The sequence below is a fragment of the Terrapene carolina genome, unplaced genomic scaffold (genome assembly GCF_002925995.2).
Source record: "Terrapene carolina triunguis isolate 2854851 unplaced genomic scaffold, T_m_triunguis-2.0 Scaffold62, whole genome shotgun sequence".
Classification (NCBI taxonomy): Eukaryota; Metazoa; Chordata; order Testudines; family Emydidae; genus Terrapene; species Terrapene triunguis.
In genome coordinates this window covers 35,726,332-35,740,838 of record NW_020664413.1, presented here as the reverse complement: position 1 = coordinate 35,740,838, position 14,507 = coordinate 35,726,332, and the positions used below count along the sequence as shown (strand labels likewise).

Here is a 14,507-nt window from a genome sequence, read left to right as displayed (position 1 = left end):
CCGCCACGGTCGCTGCCGAAGAAAATGGCGCCCCCCAAATCCTAGTGCCCTAGGCGACCGCCTAGGTTGCCTAAATGGTTGCACCAGCCCTGTGAGGAGGGACCTGATAGCAAGTCTGCAAATATGTTAAGGGCTGTTATGAAAAGGACACTGATCAATTGTTCTCCATGTCCACTTAGGGTGACCAGATGTCCCGATTTTATAGGGACTGTCCTGATATTTGGGGCTTTTTTTTATATAGGCTTCTATTACCCCCCACCCTCTGTCCCGATTTTTCACACTTGCTGTCTGGTCACCCTATGTCCACTGAAGGTAGTACAAAAAGTGATGGGCTTAATCTGCAGCAAGGGAGATTTAGGTTAGATAGTAGTAAAACTTTCTAACTATAAGGATAGTTAAGCTCTTGAACAGGCTTCCAGGGAAGGTTGTGAAATCCCCATAACTGGAGATTTTAAAGAACAGATAAGGCAAACACCTGTAAGGGATGGTCTAGGTATAGTTGGTCTTGCCTCATCGGGGAAAACGGGGGCTAGACTAGATGACCTTTTGAGAGCCCTTCCAGCCCTATAGTTCTGTGATTCTATGTGCAACCTGTTGGGTACTCAAATGGATGGGGAGAAAGCATAGAATGAATGAGAACAATAGAGTTACAGACATTCCTTTGAAGTGACTAAATAAAGTGTGCTACATGTATTTGACCACATTTGGGAGCAAAGATGAATACACTTCCCAAGAAACATACACAGAACATTCAGTACCAGGGGAAATCTAGAACTATCTGGTAATAATCAATACATCAAAGAGAGGAAAGGCAGATTTTCACACTTCCCAGGTCTGTTTCTGCCCAGGCAAAAAGCTAGTTAGGATCCAGTCCTCCCACTCACCTAAATGTGTTTTTGAATAGTCTATGAAGAAACTTCCAGCTCCCCACCCCCGTATATTAATACCATCTGTCATATGGAGGTTCCCCTCCCACTGAACTCCAACCTCCTATAGATGTTGGTTTGTCAGGCCCAGTAACCTCTGTGCCCCCAGCTCATATTAATTGGCATTTTAGTTTCTGGGGATATTATTTAAGTATCTGACTGGCCTAAACAGATTCCTGGACAGGGTTAAAATAGATTCCTTATGGCCAGGATTAAAATACAATTAATTTGCCCAGAGGCATACATTTTATCATCCCAAGCCGCTTTCGTAGGTTCCCAGGTGAAGTAGATAGGCCACGTTAGAAGGACTGTAATACACACATAGCTTGCAGTGTCCTTGGCAGTAGAGAAAAGGCAGAATTTGGTTATAAGTGAATATATGGAGATTCTATGCTGGGGCTATAGGACATAGACAAGGCCATATCTGGCTCTCTAGCTCCCAAACTAACTTCACACAAGCTGTGCAGTCACCTAAATCCTGACCTGGACTAAACAGTGCCCGTGTGCCTGACATTGCTACACTACAGTGATCAGTCATCTAAGGCCACATGAGTCCCTTCCATCTACAGACAAGCCCAAACTGCTGGAATGTTAGCTGGTGAGCTGCCCAGCGGGGAGGGAGAAATGAGTAATTTTCATCCATGGTGCAGTTCTTGCTGATTGAATTATACTGGGTCAAAATGAACCTTAAGTTTTATTTAAGTCTATAAGTTTGGTTTGGGACTGGCACACATGAGAAGCCCAGTTTGGGAAGAAAGGGTTTGTTAAACATGGAGGAGTCTGCTCTACAGCTCTATGAAGGATCTAGAACCCTAACACATTGTACTTGTCTTCCAAAGGTTGTTCTTCATTTTGGGCCTGGTCCCATGGAAATCTATGAGAGATTTTTACTATTGATGTCAATGGGAACAGAATAGAATTCTTTGTTATTTATTCAATTTTTTCTCTTCTACCCAGCAATTTGACACCCTTGTTGGAGAGGGTGGAGGCCAGATGAGTGGAGGTCAGAAACAAAGGATAGCTATTGCTCGAGCCCTTGTCCGAAACCCTAAAATCCTGCTACTAGATATGGCCACATCAGCATTGGACAATGAAAGTGAAGCTATTGTCCAAGAAGCACTTCATAAGGTTTGCTATGTTATATCAGTAGTCAGTATTAACGGGACAGAAATACATTTTCAAAGCATTGTGTGGAAGATACTTTTGTACTGTTATAAATTATTGTTTGACCTTTTTTTAAGAATCTCAGCAGTGACAGAGAATTGCTGTTAACATTTTCAATCTAGCTGAAACATTAAAAAAAATCTGTAGAGCTGTCGATAAAAGTTCTATTAATTCTTTACATTAAAGTTCCAAAGTGGGCATTTGAAATTCTACACAATAAGAATGATTTTATATAAATGAGAGATGTTAGTCATTATGCACAGTCTAGCAATATGAAAGTCCATAATGTAGCTTTTCTACGGATTTCAACTGATGACTATTTTGGAATCAAAATGTGAACATTCTTATTTTGAGCTTATATGTAAAAAGCACCTTTTGCTCAGAAATGATCCTATTTTTTTCTTCAGAAATCAGCTTGATCTTGGGGGGTCCATTTATGAATGAAAAATTCATGCAATGTGATAAAAATTTTGGCAAAATGGCTCTAACTTAACGTTTGTAGCAAAGTGAAATAACTCAGATTTTAAGTAGTTTTGCTTTTCATTGTGAATATAAAAACCATTTTACCATGAACAAACTGTGATATATTTTTGTAAACAGAGACCAACATTTTCAGACTTGGTTGCTTCAAGTCCAAGGTCTGCTGTGCTGAAGGGGTCCCTGAATATCCTCAGTGGTTCATGGCCTATAGCGGTCTCAGGAAACGTCACATACACTTAGGGATTTCTTTCACAGACCAGATGGCATTTCTTCTCACAAACAACATGGTCGCAATGGATTATCTGAACAGACAAATGTTCTCTGTCCCCTTTATTAGGTCAGGAAACAATGTGTCTGTGGGAATGGTGCATTCAGAGCAAGGTAACCGTGTCTGCAGAGCATCTGTCAAATGCCAAATATACTACTGCCAATAATCTGAGTCAGAAACGGGTGGATCAGTGTGATCAGTCACTCAGGCCCTCACTGCATAGATGATTTCTGCCAAGTGAGGTTACCTAGACTTGGACTTGTTTTAACTTGTAGCAAACAGTTGTGTGAGAATATAAAGGTCCAGGGAGCTGTGTGTGACACCTGTCAACTACTGCTTAAAAAAGTTCTGTGGTGCACAGATACTATGGTGATGTGGGTCCTTTACACACCCAAATAGATCGGCTACGTGCTAGGCACATGTTTCCTACAGAGTGGTTCTGAGAAGGCAATAAATTCACAGAGCATGAGTTACCTTGGTAAGTGATCCCTTTGCATTGATTGCATGATCATTCTTGAAATCAGAGATTTCTTATCAGTTTCCATATGCACCTCAACTCCAGCTTAGTTTTATATTAAAAGCCTTAAACCTTTTAATTACCATTCAAATGAGCATTCATTACCCTTAGATGTAGTATCTTTGATAATTATTTATATAGCACTGCAAATGTATGTGGTGCTCTACAATATAGTCAGAAGAACTTACAGTCCAAGGGCCAGGTCCTGAGAGATGCTGAGGTCAGTGGGAGAGATTGGTGCTCAGCAGGGGCTTGATCTAAAGCCCATTTAAGTCAGTTTTTTACTTATGGATCATGCTCCAGGTGCTCAGCTCAGCATCTCTCAGGATATCAGGTTGCTGTCCTAACAATAATGTTGTTCCTCCTCTCTCTCTCAGGCGCGCCTTGGGCGCACTGCAATCTCAATAGCTCATCGTCTGTCCACAGTCAAAGCCGCTGATGTCATCATTGGGTTTGAGCATGGAAGGGCGGTTGAGAGAGGAACACATGAGGAGCTACTGGAAAGGAAAGGGGTTTATTTTACACTGGTGACCTTGCAAAGCCAAGGAGACAAGGCACTTACTGAAACAGCAGTGGAAAGCAAGTGTTTTATTCTGTTTTTATGAAATTAAGTTAAATCCCACAGGACACAGAGCATCTATAGATTCCTTTGTTAGTGTTAGTTGATTGTTCTCCTTTGGTTTTTCTCAAAGCTGAATTTTAGTGTCCATAAAAGTGATATACCGATAGCACTGGTCAAAATGTGTTTTTTGCACATGTGTGCTGAGCAATCTTCCTCATACAGATCTGTCAGCATATACCATTTTTGACCTGCAATACCCTGGCATTTTATATCTCTTTTACTATTGATAGTTTGGCGATGTTGTATTAGAAAAACAGACAAATTATGGAATATGCCAAGGCCACCCTATTTGTTTTACTACTGATCCGAGGCAGAAGTAAAAAGCTAATATAATGATCAGTTATACTGCTGTGAAACAATAGACTGTGATCATCTTTGAGGATGAAAGCATTTCCTGCCACTTAACAACTTGTAGTACCAAAATGTTGAAACACCCATACTAGCCACACCCACAGTTTCAAAATATGATTGTCATGGGGTTCATATTAAATTTACCTAACTTTAGTATGTCAAATATAAATTACCAGTAATATAAAATGTGTAGTATTCTAAGACATAGTGGCAAAGATGAATTGCATTCCTTTTGTTAACGTAGTCTACAAAATATTCCAGCTATGAATTGGAGATATTTTTTGTTTTGCAAATAAACAATTGGTTTACTTCAATTTTAATACTAACTAAGGAGCTTCTAACATTATACTTTACAATTGCAGAAAATGACTTGCTTGTTACACCAAACCTTACGAAAGACCAGTCGTTTAGCCGTGGGAGCTATCAAAGAAGCTTGCGGTAAGCCTTTAAAACACTGACACCTCTTGATACATTTCCAGACGTTTGTATTCTTTGGTGACTTCCTAAATCACGTGGTGCTGAGGTGGCACTGCAGAACAGGGTGAGAGAATGCTGCAAACACCTTCACTAAAGCACATAGAGGCATGGCAGGTGTGGAAATGTATAGACTGCATACTAAGACATCCAAACCCATGAAGTCAATGAAATGACTCCTACATTTATTCTCTCTCCACCCTATGTGCACTCTAATCTTATGGTCTCCTGCTCAAAGGGTGTAGGATTTGGGAGAAAACTGGGGGTGGCCATAGCTGGGTTGTCTTATACCTTTCTGGGCTCCCTACTAAGGCACAAAGTGACCATCAAACAAGACAAGTATTACTCTTGCTTTACAACAGTACATGAGGCTGGGGAGTAGCACTGGTATCTAGTCACATTAATAGCTTACTCTCTTGCACTCGTACAGCAGACCTTGGTTTATAGAAGTGCAGGATCAGGGGCTTTAATTTGTGTAGCCATTTATGTTGGCTGTACAAGCCTTCTCATTCATCTTATACTATAATGACTGATGAAGATGGCCACTGTGTTGAAGATATAGGATCAAATCCTGCCCTGTGATGCACAGGTAATGGAAGATGGTATCTGGTACTTCTTTACCTCACATTGAAGGCAGTCAGGATTCTGGCATAATGTTTTCATATTTATGTACTATGTCCGTCCATATATTCATATGTGTACTCTAGTTAAATCAATCCAATAACTTGGAAAAAATTACTTGCTGTGGAATGTATTGATAAATTTGAGGAACCTTGGCATTCTGTCTGAGAAGATACATCTTAGTGTTAACACACAAGGGCATTTTTGTTACCAGTTCTACCCAGAATCAAGCATTAAAGATTATAATCAATGGGCCAGATCCTGAGAGGAGCAACCAGCCCAAAATTTCATTTACCTTAATGGGAGTTGTGGGTGCTCAGCTGCTAAGTTAGAAATAGATTACCAAGAAATCGATACTCCTCTCTTCTGCATTGCTATCGAAAAGTTTATGAAAATGTCAGCAAGGTCTGCTTGGATTTCACAACTCACTTCTGTCTCAGTGAAATCCTCTTTCTATACAACAAATTTTGTTTATTTTAGGCGGGGTTGATTCAGACGACACTGCCAAACCAGCGGCTGTAGACTGGGGCACCTACTGTCATGGATAGGTGGAAAATTACAGTATGCTGTTGAGTGCTCATGCTCCAGTACTGTGCCTGTGGAGTACAGCTACTATGTAATGACTGAGGCCCCTGTGGTGAAACTGACTAGAGTATCGTGAGGGAGCAGGATACCCCCACTTTTCTGTGGCCTAGGCAAACATATTGCAAGTTTAACAGGAAAACCCAACCACTATTTCCCTAATTTCCCCACAAATACAAGCTGCGTTTTCAGATATAAGAGAACAAGGTGCGGTATATGAACCTGAATAGAAGTATCTCTGTCTGTTATGGAATTCCTCCTTCCCACAGTTTAGGAGATTGAGGAAGATGGCAGCATGAAAGGCAATCTTAGGCCTTTGTAGCCACAGAGTTTGCAGGAGTCCTCAGCTTTGCTTCAACAAGCTCTGATTTCAGGTTCTGATATAAGTCGGGATAAAAACTGACCCAGTCTTCAAAACACATATTGTGTCATTCAGCCCCTGAGGAACAGACCTTCTCACCCTTCTGTTTCACAGAGCTTCAGTTCGACAGCGTTCCAGGTCTCAGCTCTCTAATATAGTACCCAGCCATCCATTATCAATCACTGGAGACCAGTCAGACACTGTGTATCGAATACATCAATATGAAGAAGGCACATCTACACAAAAGGTCAGACATCATCATTCATTATTAGATTGCCGATAGATAAAGCATGTTTTCACATCTTTTGGCCCCGATAATAATATACAGTTAAGTATTTCTGTTATAGGTGGTTGTTGGTAGATATATCATCTTGCATGTGTCCTTTTTTATATTTAAACAAAGACATTACTCCCGGCCTCTATGCTCTCTGAGCTAAGTGCTGCATTGGATGGCACCTAATACGTATATATCCTCATGCAAAGCCTAGCACAGAGTAAGTCTGGCGATATGGGTGTAGGTGAGGTTGAAGTGAACATATAAAAGCAGGTACAGGTTACATGAGGGGAAATGCTCATTTTGTGGAGTATAATAGTTGCTCAGAGGTAGAAATTGCACTGCTTGTTCATTATGGAGCAAGTCCCCCATAGCCTCTGTGGACATGTGGTAGTCCTTAGATAGTGTAATTGGGGCTTCATTCTGAGGCCACTGAAGTAAATGGGAAAGTCTTGGTGACTTCACTGGGCTTTGGATCAGTCTCCTGGTGTGGTTCAGCTGCATGGAGGATCGGGGCAGGATGCCTTTAAATGGTCAGTTCAGAACTAACTATTCAGGAATATGCACAGTGGCTATTTACAAACTGCCCTGAAGCTGCCAGCATCAATTCCTAGCACTTCATCAGCTCTGTATAGGGCAGTGTGGGAAGTGGCACTGTTGCTGCCAGCACCGTGCCAGGGTAAACAGAGGACTCCAGCCATCAGGGCTGTGGCTCTGGCATCTTTGGCTTTCACCAACCTCAAAGGAAAAAGGAAAAAACAGAACATTCTTTTACCCCTCCTCCCTTATATTTCTGGTAAAAAGATGTACATTTCCAGTAAACTGAGCTGAAATAAATGAGCAGGGCTCAGCACAGTAACTGTTGTAATAGCCATTCTCTCCTAAATCAAAGAATAAGGCAAGGAATAATTTGATGATGAATCTTCTGCACTTACTAGGAGTAATTATGAGCATTCTTGCACCTGGTGTGAGGATAATTCACATAACGTGAGGTATAATTAGTGTATAACTCGGAGACCTCCTTTTTGTTCTAATTGTAATGGATGCCTATTCATCCCCCACACAGTGTCTACTCAATGCCTACAGCCACAGTGTTTTGAAATACTACTTAAGAATTTGCAATGAACAATACAATAAGACACCCTGTGAGGAAATAATTTGAGGGCTCTGTAATGGCTCTTGCAGCCTTAGGGTTCTGGAGGGAGGAGAAGGTGAGCTGCCTGAACTGCAGTGGTTGGAAGCATAATGGCAGCATAGGGAAGCAGCAAGCTTAAAGATCTTCTTGACTCCGATGTAACTCCACTGGAGTCAGGGAAGTTACCCCAGGGATCCATGTCCCATTGTCTCCCGACATGTTGGAGGGATTGTGTTCTGAGGCCCACCTGTGACAGCAGGCCCCACCAGGGAGCATAAGGCACTCTTATTATGGTTGTTTCCTGTGCAAGGACAATGGAAAGAAAGTGGCTCCCTCCCTGCACTTTTTCTCATGGCCACTGAAGCCCTAAGTGTGGCAATTATAAAAATTAAGAGACATGCTAACATTTTACTATTGAGTAAGGATTTTACTACCAGTGAGTGGCAGAGAGAGATTTCTATAAAGCCTTTAAAATACCAGCTTGAAAGCAAATGTATACCATAGAAATGACGTGTCTGTGTCTGTGTTCATTTTAATACTTCCCAAAAGAATTTCAGCTTGCTTTTCAACCTTTACATCATGATATTTCTCTTAAGAGTCTAGGCCTCCCTTGAGCACTGAATCCTATGAAACCAGGTGGAAGTTTCAAGCCAGATCTATGAGTGGATGGCTCAGCTGCGAGCACACGGTTTTTCTATACCTCCCTCTTGGCTCTCCTTTCAGAACTAAGAAAACCTAGGACCACCATTGCCTAGGCCTTCCTGGCTCGGTCATGTTTGCTCATAGTCCAGATTGTAGCTAAGAGAGACACAGTTGTCTGGTGATCTGAATACAGAGAGTAAAATTATGCTCCCAAGAGCCATGGGAGCCCCTGTGTGTGGCTCTTACTAATTTCCATACAGTAGTAGGGGGTGAGCTGCCTCTGTGGCACTGTCCCTTCCCCTTCTGGGCCCTAACAGAAGACTCTCCATAGGGTCAGGGTTTCCACAGGCTATGGGGACTGTGCAGGCTGGGGCTGGGAGTGGAGGCTTAGTGATAGGTGGGTGCAGGGGCTAGGCTTCATTCCAGCACCAGCCACTCAAATATTTTCCGGGAAATACACTCTGTATATGGTGTGGGGTTGTTGATTGTCAGCCTGCTGAGAAGCAACAAGACTATGATGCCACGCTAATAAAAACACAATTTTTAAAAAAAATCTGACCATGGTGAAGTAGCATGCTGAAGCTATAGCGCCTGGAAATTCTCTGCAGATGTGCAGTGCACAGGTCTGAACAGGATCATGGGCTGTAAGAGTGGAGCTTACTAAAAGTACCCTGATGTGGGGAGATGAACCCCTTATGGGTGTCATTGAGGGAATGTTTGTGCTTCATAAACCAAATATATTTTGTTAGCAGACATTTGAGGAGGAAGAAGAGGAAGTGGAGCCTGCACCAGTCACCAGGATTTTGAAATACAATGCTCCAGAGTGGCCTTATATGTTGTTTGGATCTGTTGGCGCAGCTATGAACGGGGCAGTCAATCCACTCTATGCTCTATTATTTAGTCAGATTCTTGCGGTAAGTCATGCTAATATTTTTAAATTCATATAATAGTGTTGGTTATTACTCCTTCACCTTTAGAGCTTATAGCAGGCAAAAGTGGATGAACAAACTGAGACAGGAACTACTAAATGCTAATCTCAGCACTGATGTTGTCATCTTGGGCAAGTCTTTTAACCTCTCTGCCTCATCTTCCAAGTCTGTCAAGTGTGGATAATCCTTCTTACCTACCTGAGCAGAGTGATCTGATGAGTAAGAACCTGTTCCTGTTCTAGTCTATTCTACATAGCTTCTTATGCCACTCCCGTCACCATAGTATCTAATCAACTTTGCAGAAGCACATTACGCAATGTGACTAACATCTTTCAAGTGTGGTTCCTTGTTTCTGTCAACCTCTCCCTAAGGGGAAAAAAGTGTTTGTGCAGTGAAGTGTAATGGGTTGGTATCTTGGGGTGTTTTGTATATGTATATGCTGCTCTGTGTTTGCATAAGAGGTGGCGTAGTCAAAGAAGTGTGCCTTACACTTGGAACAGGAGATGGTGAGGTTCTTGCAGGAGTTTGTTCCACAGCCTTGGACCAGTCCCCAAGAAAGCTCTAACTCCTGCTCAGATGAGCTTTATCTAATTAATTAGGGCATCATTCATGCTCTTTCTGAAGTCTATGAGAATCCTGCTATTGACTTCAATAAGACGATGATTCAGGCTCTAATTAATTTGTTCATGTTTCTAAAGTGCTCTGTATGTGGAAACTGTTAGTGTTAATTGAATTGTTTCAAATACCATTTTTTCAGGTAAAATTGAAAAAAAAAGTGAGAAGTATTTATAACAAAATATTATTTCCCTTTTTAATTGTTTCTTAATCTGTCCTTCACCCTCAGCAGGAATTCGCCTGTTACATGAATGTACTAACAGAGACAGGGCCAAGGACTCTTGGTTTACTTAGCATCCACTCAGTGAAGATCACAGCTAATACAAATTCCTGTCTAGAAAATAAATTACTGGGAAAATGGGGCCTAGTCCCTGCTAAGCCTTACCTATCTGTGTAGTTCCACTCTCCTCCCATGGAAAATCAATGGTTTTCAGGATCAGGCCTATATTTTGACCACAAGGTGTCAAAATGTAATAGAATATAGAGCAAAATTAGAACACTTCAGAATATGAAAATACCTTAAGGCTCTGGGCCTGAGCTCTTCCTGCAAGGTAGTGAGCACCTTGATCTCCCTGGATGAATTCCTCATCTATAAGGATTGGGTCCAGTGGGAGCTGAAAATGCTCAGCACTTTGCTGGAGGCACTGTGCGTCCTGGAAGAATTGGGCCCCAGCTGAGATACTTTAACGACCAACAGCCATGCTTTATTATCCATAGCCCTAGAATGTTTTTGCTGTGCTAGTGCAGGGCCAGGCAGACAGCCTGCTAATAGATGGAGCACACATCCTGCTCCAAGTACTGACTGATGATGGTGATAGACATGTTGGCTTGTGCTAGAGGAGAAATAAACTCAGGGAAGGGGGAAAAAACACATTTGTGAATAGAAGAAGCCAAATCTAGTAGAAAGAGAGAAATGTTATTTGGAAAGTTCTCAGATGTTGCTATAAAAATAGACTGAGATTAAAAGAAATGAATAATAAAAAATAAAAGTACCAGACAATATATTTAGAAAGAAGCCAGTTCATGAATGCAGCAGAGGCCATTGCTGCAAGCACAGAGCTGGCTCATTCTACTTACATTACAAATAATAACGCTGCTTCTGACACACGAGCAAAGAGCCCCCCTTCCATCCCAGCTGCATTTGCATCTACATAGTGGAATTTGTGAGAAGGGGGGCACAGAGGGTCTACACTATGGTCCCATTTCTGGTGAGACCTTCTGCACATGCTTAAGTCTCAGTTGAGAACAGCACTTATGCATGTGCTTACATCCCACTGACTGCTCCTGAATCAGGGCCTGTAACAGGAGCCCCAGAATGAATTGTGATTGGCTCTGCCAGAATCCCACTTAGAGCTCCTGCAGAGTACATGCTGCAGTAGTAACACTGCAACCCTGTAACTAGGAGCAGACTGCATTCTCCTGTGTGATCAACTAGCGTTGCCAGCTGGTGAGGGAAGGAGGCATGGCTATGGCCCTCCCCTCAGAACATCTCCCTTGCAGCCTTTGGAGAAACTTGCACCTGCACTAAGGGGAAGCAGTGGCACTACTTCAGCCACAGTATGGGTGGTAAATGATGCAGAGTTTAAGGAAGGGAAGGTGCTTTGCACTCACTCTTTACACTTGCACAGTTGGGGCTTGATCCTGCCCTATTGAAAATTTGTCATTTTGACTCCAGTGGGAGCAGGATCAGACTTTTGGTCGCAGTCACCTATCATCTAGCCCTACAGCAGTAGTAAACTCAAATATATTTATAACGTGTTTCAGTATAAACACTTACAGGGATGCACTCTTGTGCATTTGGGAAAATTCCAAACTCTTTCCCCTCATTTAGAGCTCTCATTAATTCTGGAAAGTAAAGTATACTTAACCTGTTTCACAGCCATGTACTCTGATCCATAACACACTGTTAGTTTTATAAATTCATATTTCTGTTCCTTTGATAGACTTTCTGCTTCTACCATTTCAGATGAAGAAAGCTGGTTCTGAGAGCAATTGTAACAATTAACATCTGGTGTGTGAGGATGATCTGTTCTCACACTTGCTGTGTTTTGTGCTGGTTATATACACAAAATGCCCATTTTTATGAAGCATTTTCCATCCCATTTATATAAAGTTTAGACATATATTATGTGCTTATAATGCCGTGTGGTGCAAGGATACAGAAAAAGACTAGAACGAAGAGCAATTCGATCTGTGTTCTAATCTAGACTCAGCGTAGGACATAATTTATTTGAGTCACTGACTTCAGCTTCTTGGGGAGGATCTATAAAAGGAGGAGAGGATGGAAAATGATAAAATACAGGGAGAAACAGTCAAATGAAAAAAAGTCCCGTTCAATTACGGCATGCAATAGGGGACAGCCAAAAAAGGACAAGTTTTTAAAATGCTCATATTACCAATGCTAGAAGTCTAAATAATAAGATGGGTGAACTACAGTGCCTAGTATTAAATGAGGATATTGATATAATAGGCATCACATAAACCTGGTGGAATGAGGATAATCAATGGGACACAGTAATACCAGGGTACAAAATATATCGGAAGGACAGAACAGGTCGTGCTGGTGGGGGAGTAGCACTATATGTGAAATAAAGCGTAGAATCAAATGAAGTAAAAATCTTAAATGAACTAAATAGAATCTCTATGGATAGTAATTCCATGCTTGAAAAATAAGAATATAGCAGTAGGGATATATTACAGACCACCTGACCAGGACGGTGATAGTGATTGTGAAATGCTCACGAAGATTAGAGAGGCTATTAAAATAAAAAACTCAATAATAATAATGCGGGATTTCAACTATCCCCATATTGACTGGGTATATATCACCTCAGGAAGGGATGCAGAGATAAAGTTTCTTGACACCTTAAATGACTGCTTCTTGGAGCAGCTAGTCTTGGAACCCACAAGAGGAGACGCAATTCTTGATTTAGTCCTAAGTGGAGCACAGGATCAGGTCCAAGAGGTGAATATAGCTGAACCGCTTGGTAATAGTGACCATAATATAATTAAATTTAACATCACTGTGGTGGGGAAAACTCCACAGCGGCCCAACACTGTAGCATTTAATTTCAGAAAGGGGAACTACACAAAAATGAGGAGGTTAGTGAAACAGAAATTAAAATGTGCAGCACCAAAAGTAAAATCCCTGCAAGCTGCATGGAAACTTTTTAAAGACACCATAATAGAGGCTCAACTTACATGTATACCCCAAATTAAAAAACATAGTAAGAGAACCAAAAAAGAGCCACCGTGGTTAAACAACAAAGTAAAAGAAGCAAAAAGGCAACCTTTAAAAAGTGGAAGATAAATCCTAATGAGATAAATAGAAAAGAGCATAAACTCTGGCAAATGAAGTGTAAAAATATAATTAGAAAGACCAAAAAAGAATTTGAAGAACAGCTAGCCAAAGACTCCAAAAGTAATAGCAAACATTTTTTTTAAATACATCAGAAGCAGAAAGCCTGCTAAACAACCAGTGGGGTCACTGGACGATCAAGATGCTAAAGGAGCACTCAAAGACGATAAGGCCATTGCGGAGAAACTAAATGAATTCTTTGCATTGGTCTTCACTGTTGAGGATGTGAGGGAGATTCCCAAACCTGAGTCATTCTTTATGGGTGACAGATGGGGAAATAGCTAATTTCCCCCCCCCCCCACTGTTACTCACACCTTCTTGGCAACTGTTGGAAATGGGCCATCCTGATTATCACTACAAAAGTTTTTTTCTCCTGCTGATAATAGCTCACCTTAACTGATTACTCTCATTATAGTTAGTATGGCAACACCAATTTTTTCATGTCCTCTGTGTATATATCTCTTCCTACTGTATTTTCCACTGCATGCATCCGATGAAGTGGGTTTTAGCCCACGAAAGCTTATGCCCAAATGAATTTGTTAGTCTCTAAGGTGCCACAAGTACTCCTCGTTCTTTTTGCTGATACAGACTAACACGGCTACCACTCTGCGATCTGAGGAACTGTCCCAAATTGAGGTGTCATTAGAGGAGGTTTTCGAACAAATTGATAAACTAAATAGTAATAAGTCACCAGGACCTGCTGGTATTCACCCAAGAGTTCTGAAGGAACTAAAATGTGAAATTGCAGGACTACTAACGGTCATCTGTAATCTATCATTTAAATCAGCTTCTGTACCAAATGACTGGAGGATAGCTAATGTGACACCAGTTTTTAAAAAGGGCTCCGGAGGTGACCCTGGCAACTACAGGCCAGTAAACCTCACTTCAGTATCAGGCAAATTGGTTGAAACTTTCGTAAAGAACAAAATTGTCAGACATATAGAGGAACATAATTTGTTGGGAAATAGTCAACATGGTTTTTGTAAAGGGAAATCATGCCTCACCAATCTATTAGAATTCTTTGAGGGGGTCAACAAGCATGTGGACAAAGGAGATCCAGTGGCTATTTGTATTTAGATTTTCAGAAAGCCTTTGACAAGGTCCCTCACCAAAGGCTCTTAAGCAAAATAAGGAGTCATGGGATAAGAGGGAAGGTTCTCTCATGGATTGGTAACTGGTTAAAAGATA

At 41.3% G+C, this 14,507-nt stretch overlaps 1 protein-coding gene across 2 annotated transcripts in view; it reads left to right on the top strand.

The window, feature by feature from the left end:
- ABCB11 (ATP binding cassette subfamily B member 11) overlaps nucleotides 1-14,507 on the top strand; it is a 65,924-nt gene that overhangs the window by 28,732 nt on the left and 22,685 nt on the right. The window contains exons 14-18 of one of the 2 annotated variants that reach the window (XM_029910493.1): nucleotides 1,884-2,054; nucleotides 3,733-3,934; nucleotides 4,691-4,766; nucleotides 6,481-6,613; nucleotides 9,170-9,331. In XM_029910493.1, the coding sequence (XP_029766353.1) occupies nucleotides 1,884-2,054; nucleotides 3,733-3,934; nucleotides 4,691-4,766; nucleotides 6,481-6,613; nucleotides 9,170-9,331 (744 nt within the window). Of the gene's footprint in view, nucleotides 1-1,883; nucleotides 2,055-3,732; nucleotides 3,935-4,690; nucleotides 4,767-6,480; nucleotides 6,614-9,166; nucleotides 9,332-14,507 lie in introns of both variants that reach the window. The other variant, XM_029910492.1, reaches the window with a different exon arrangement.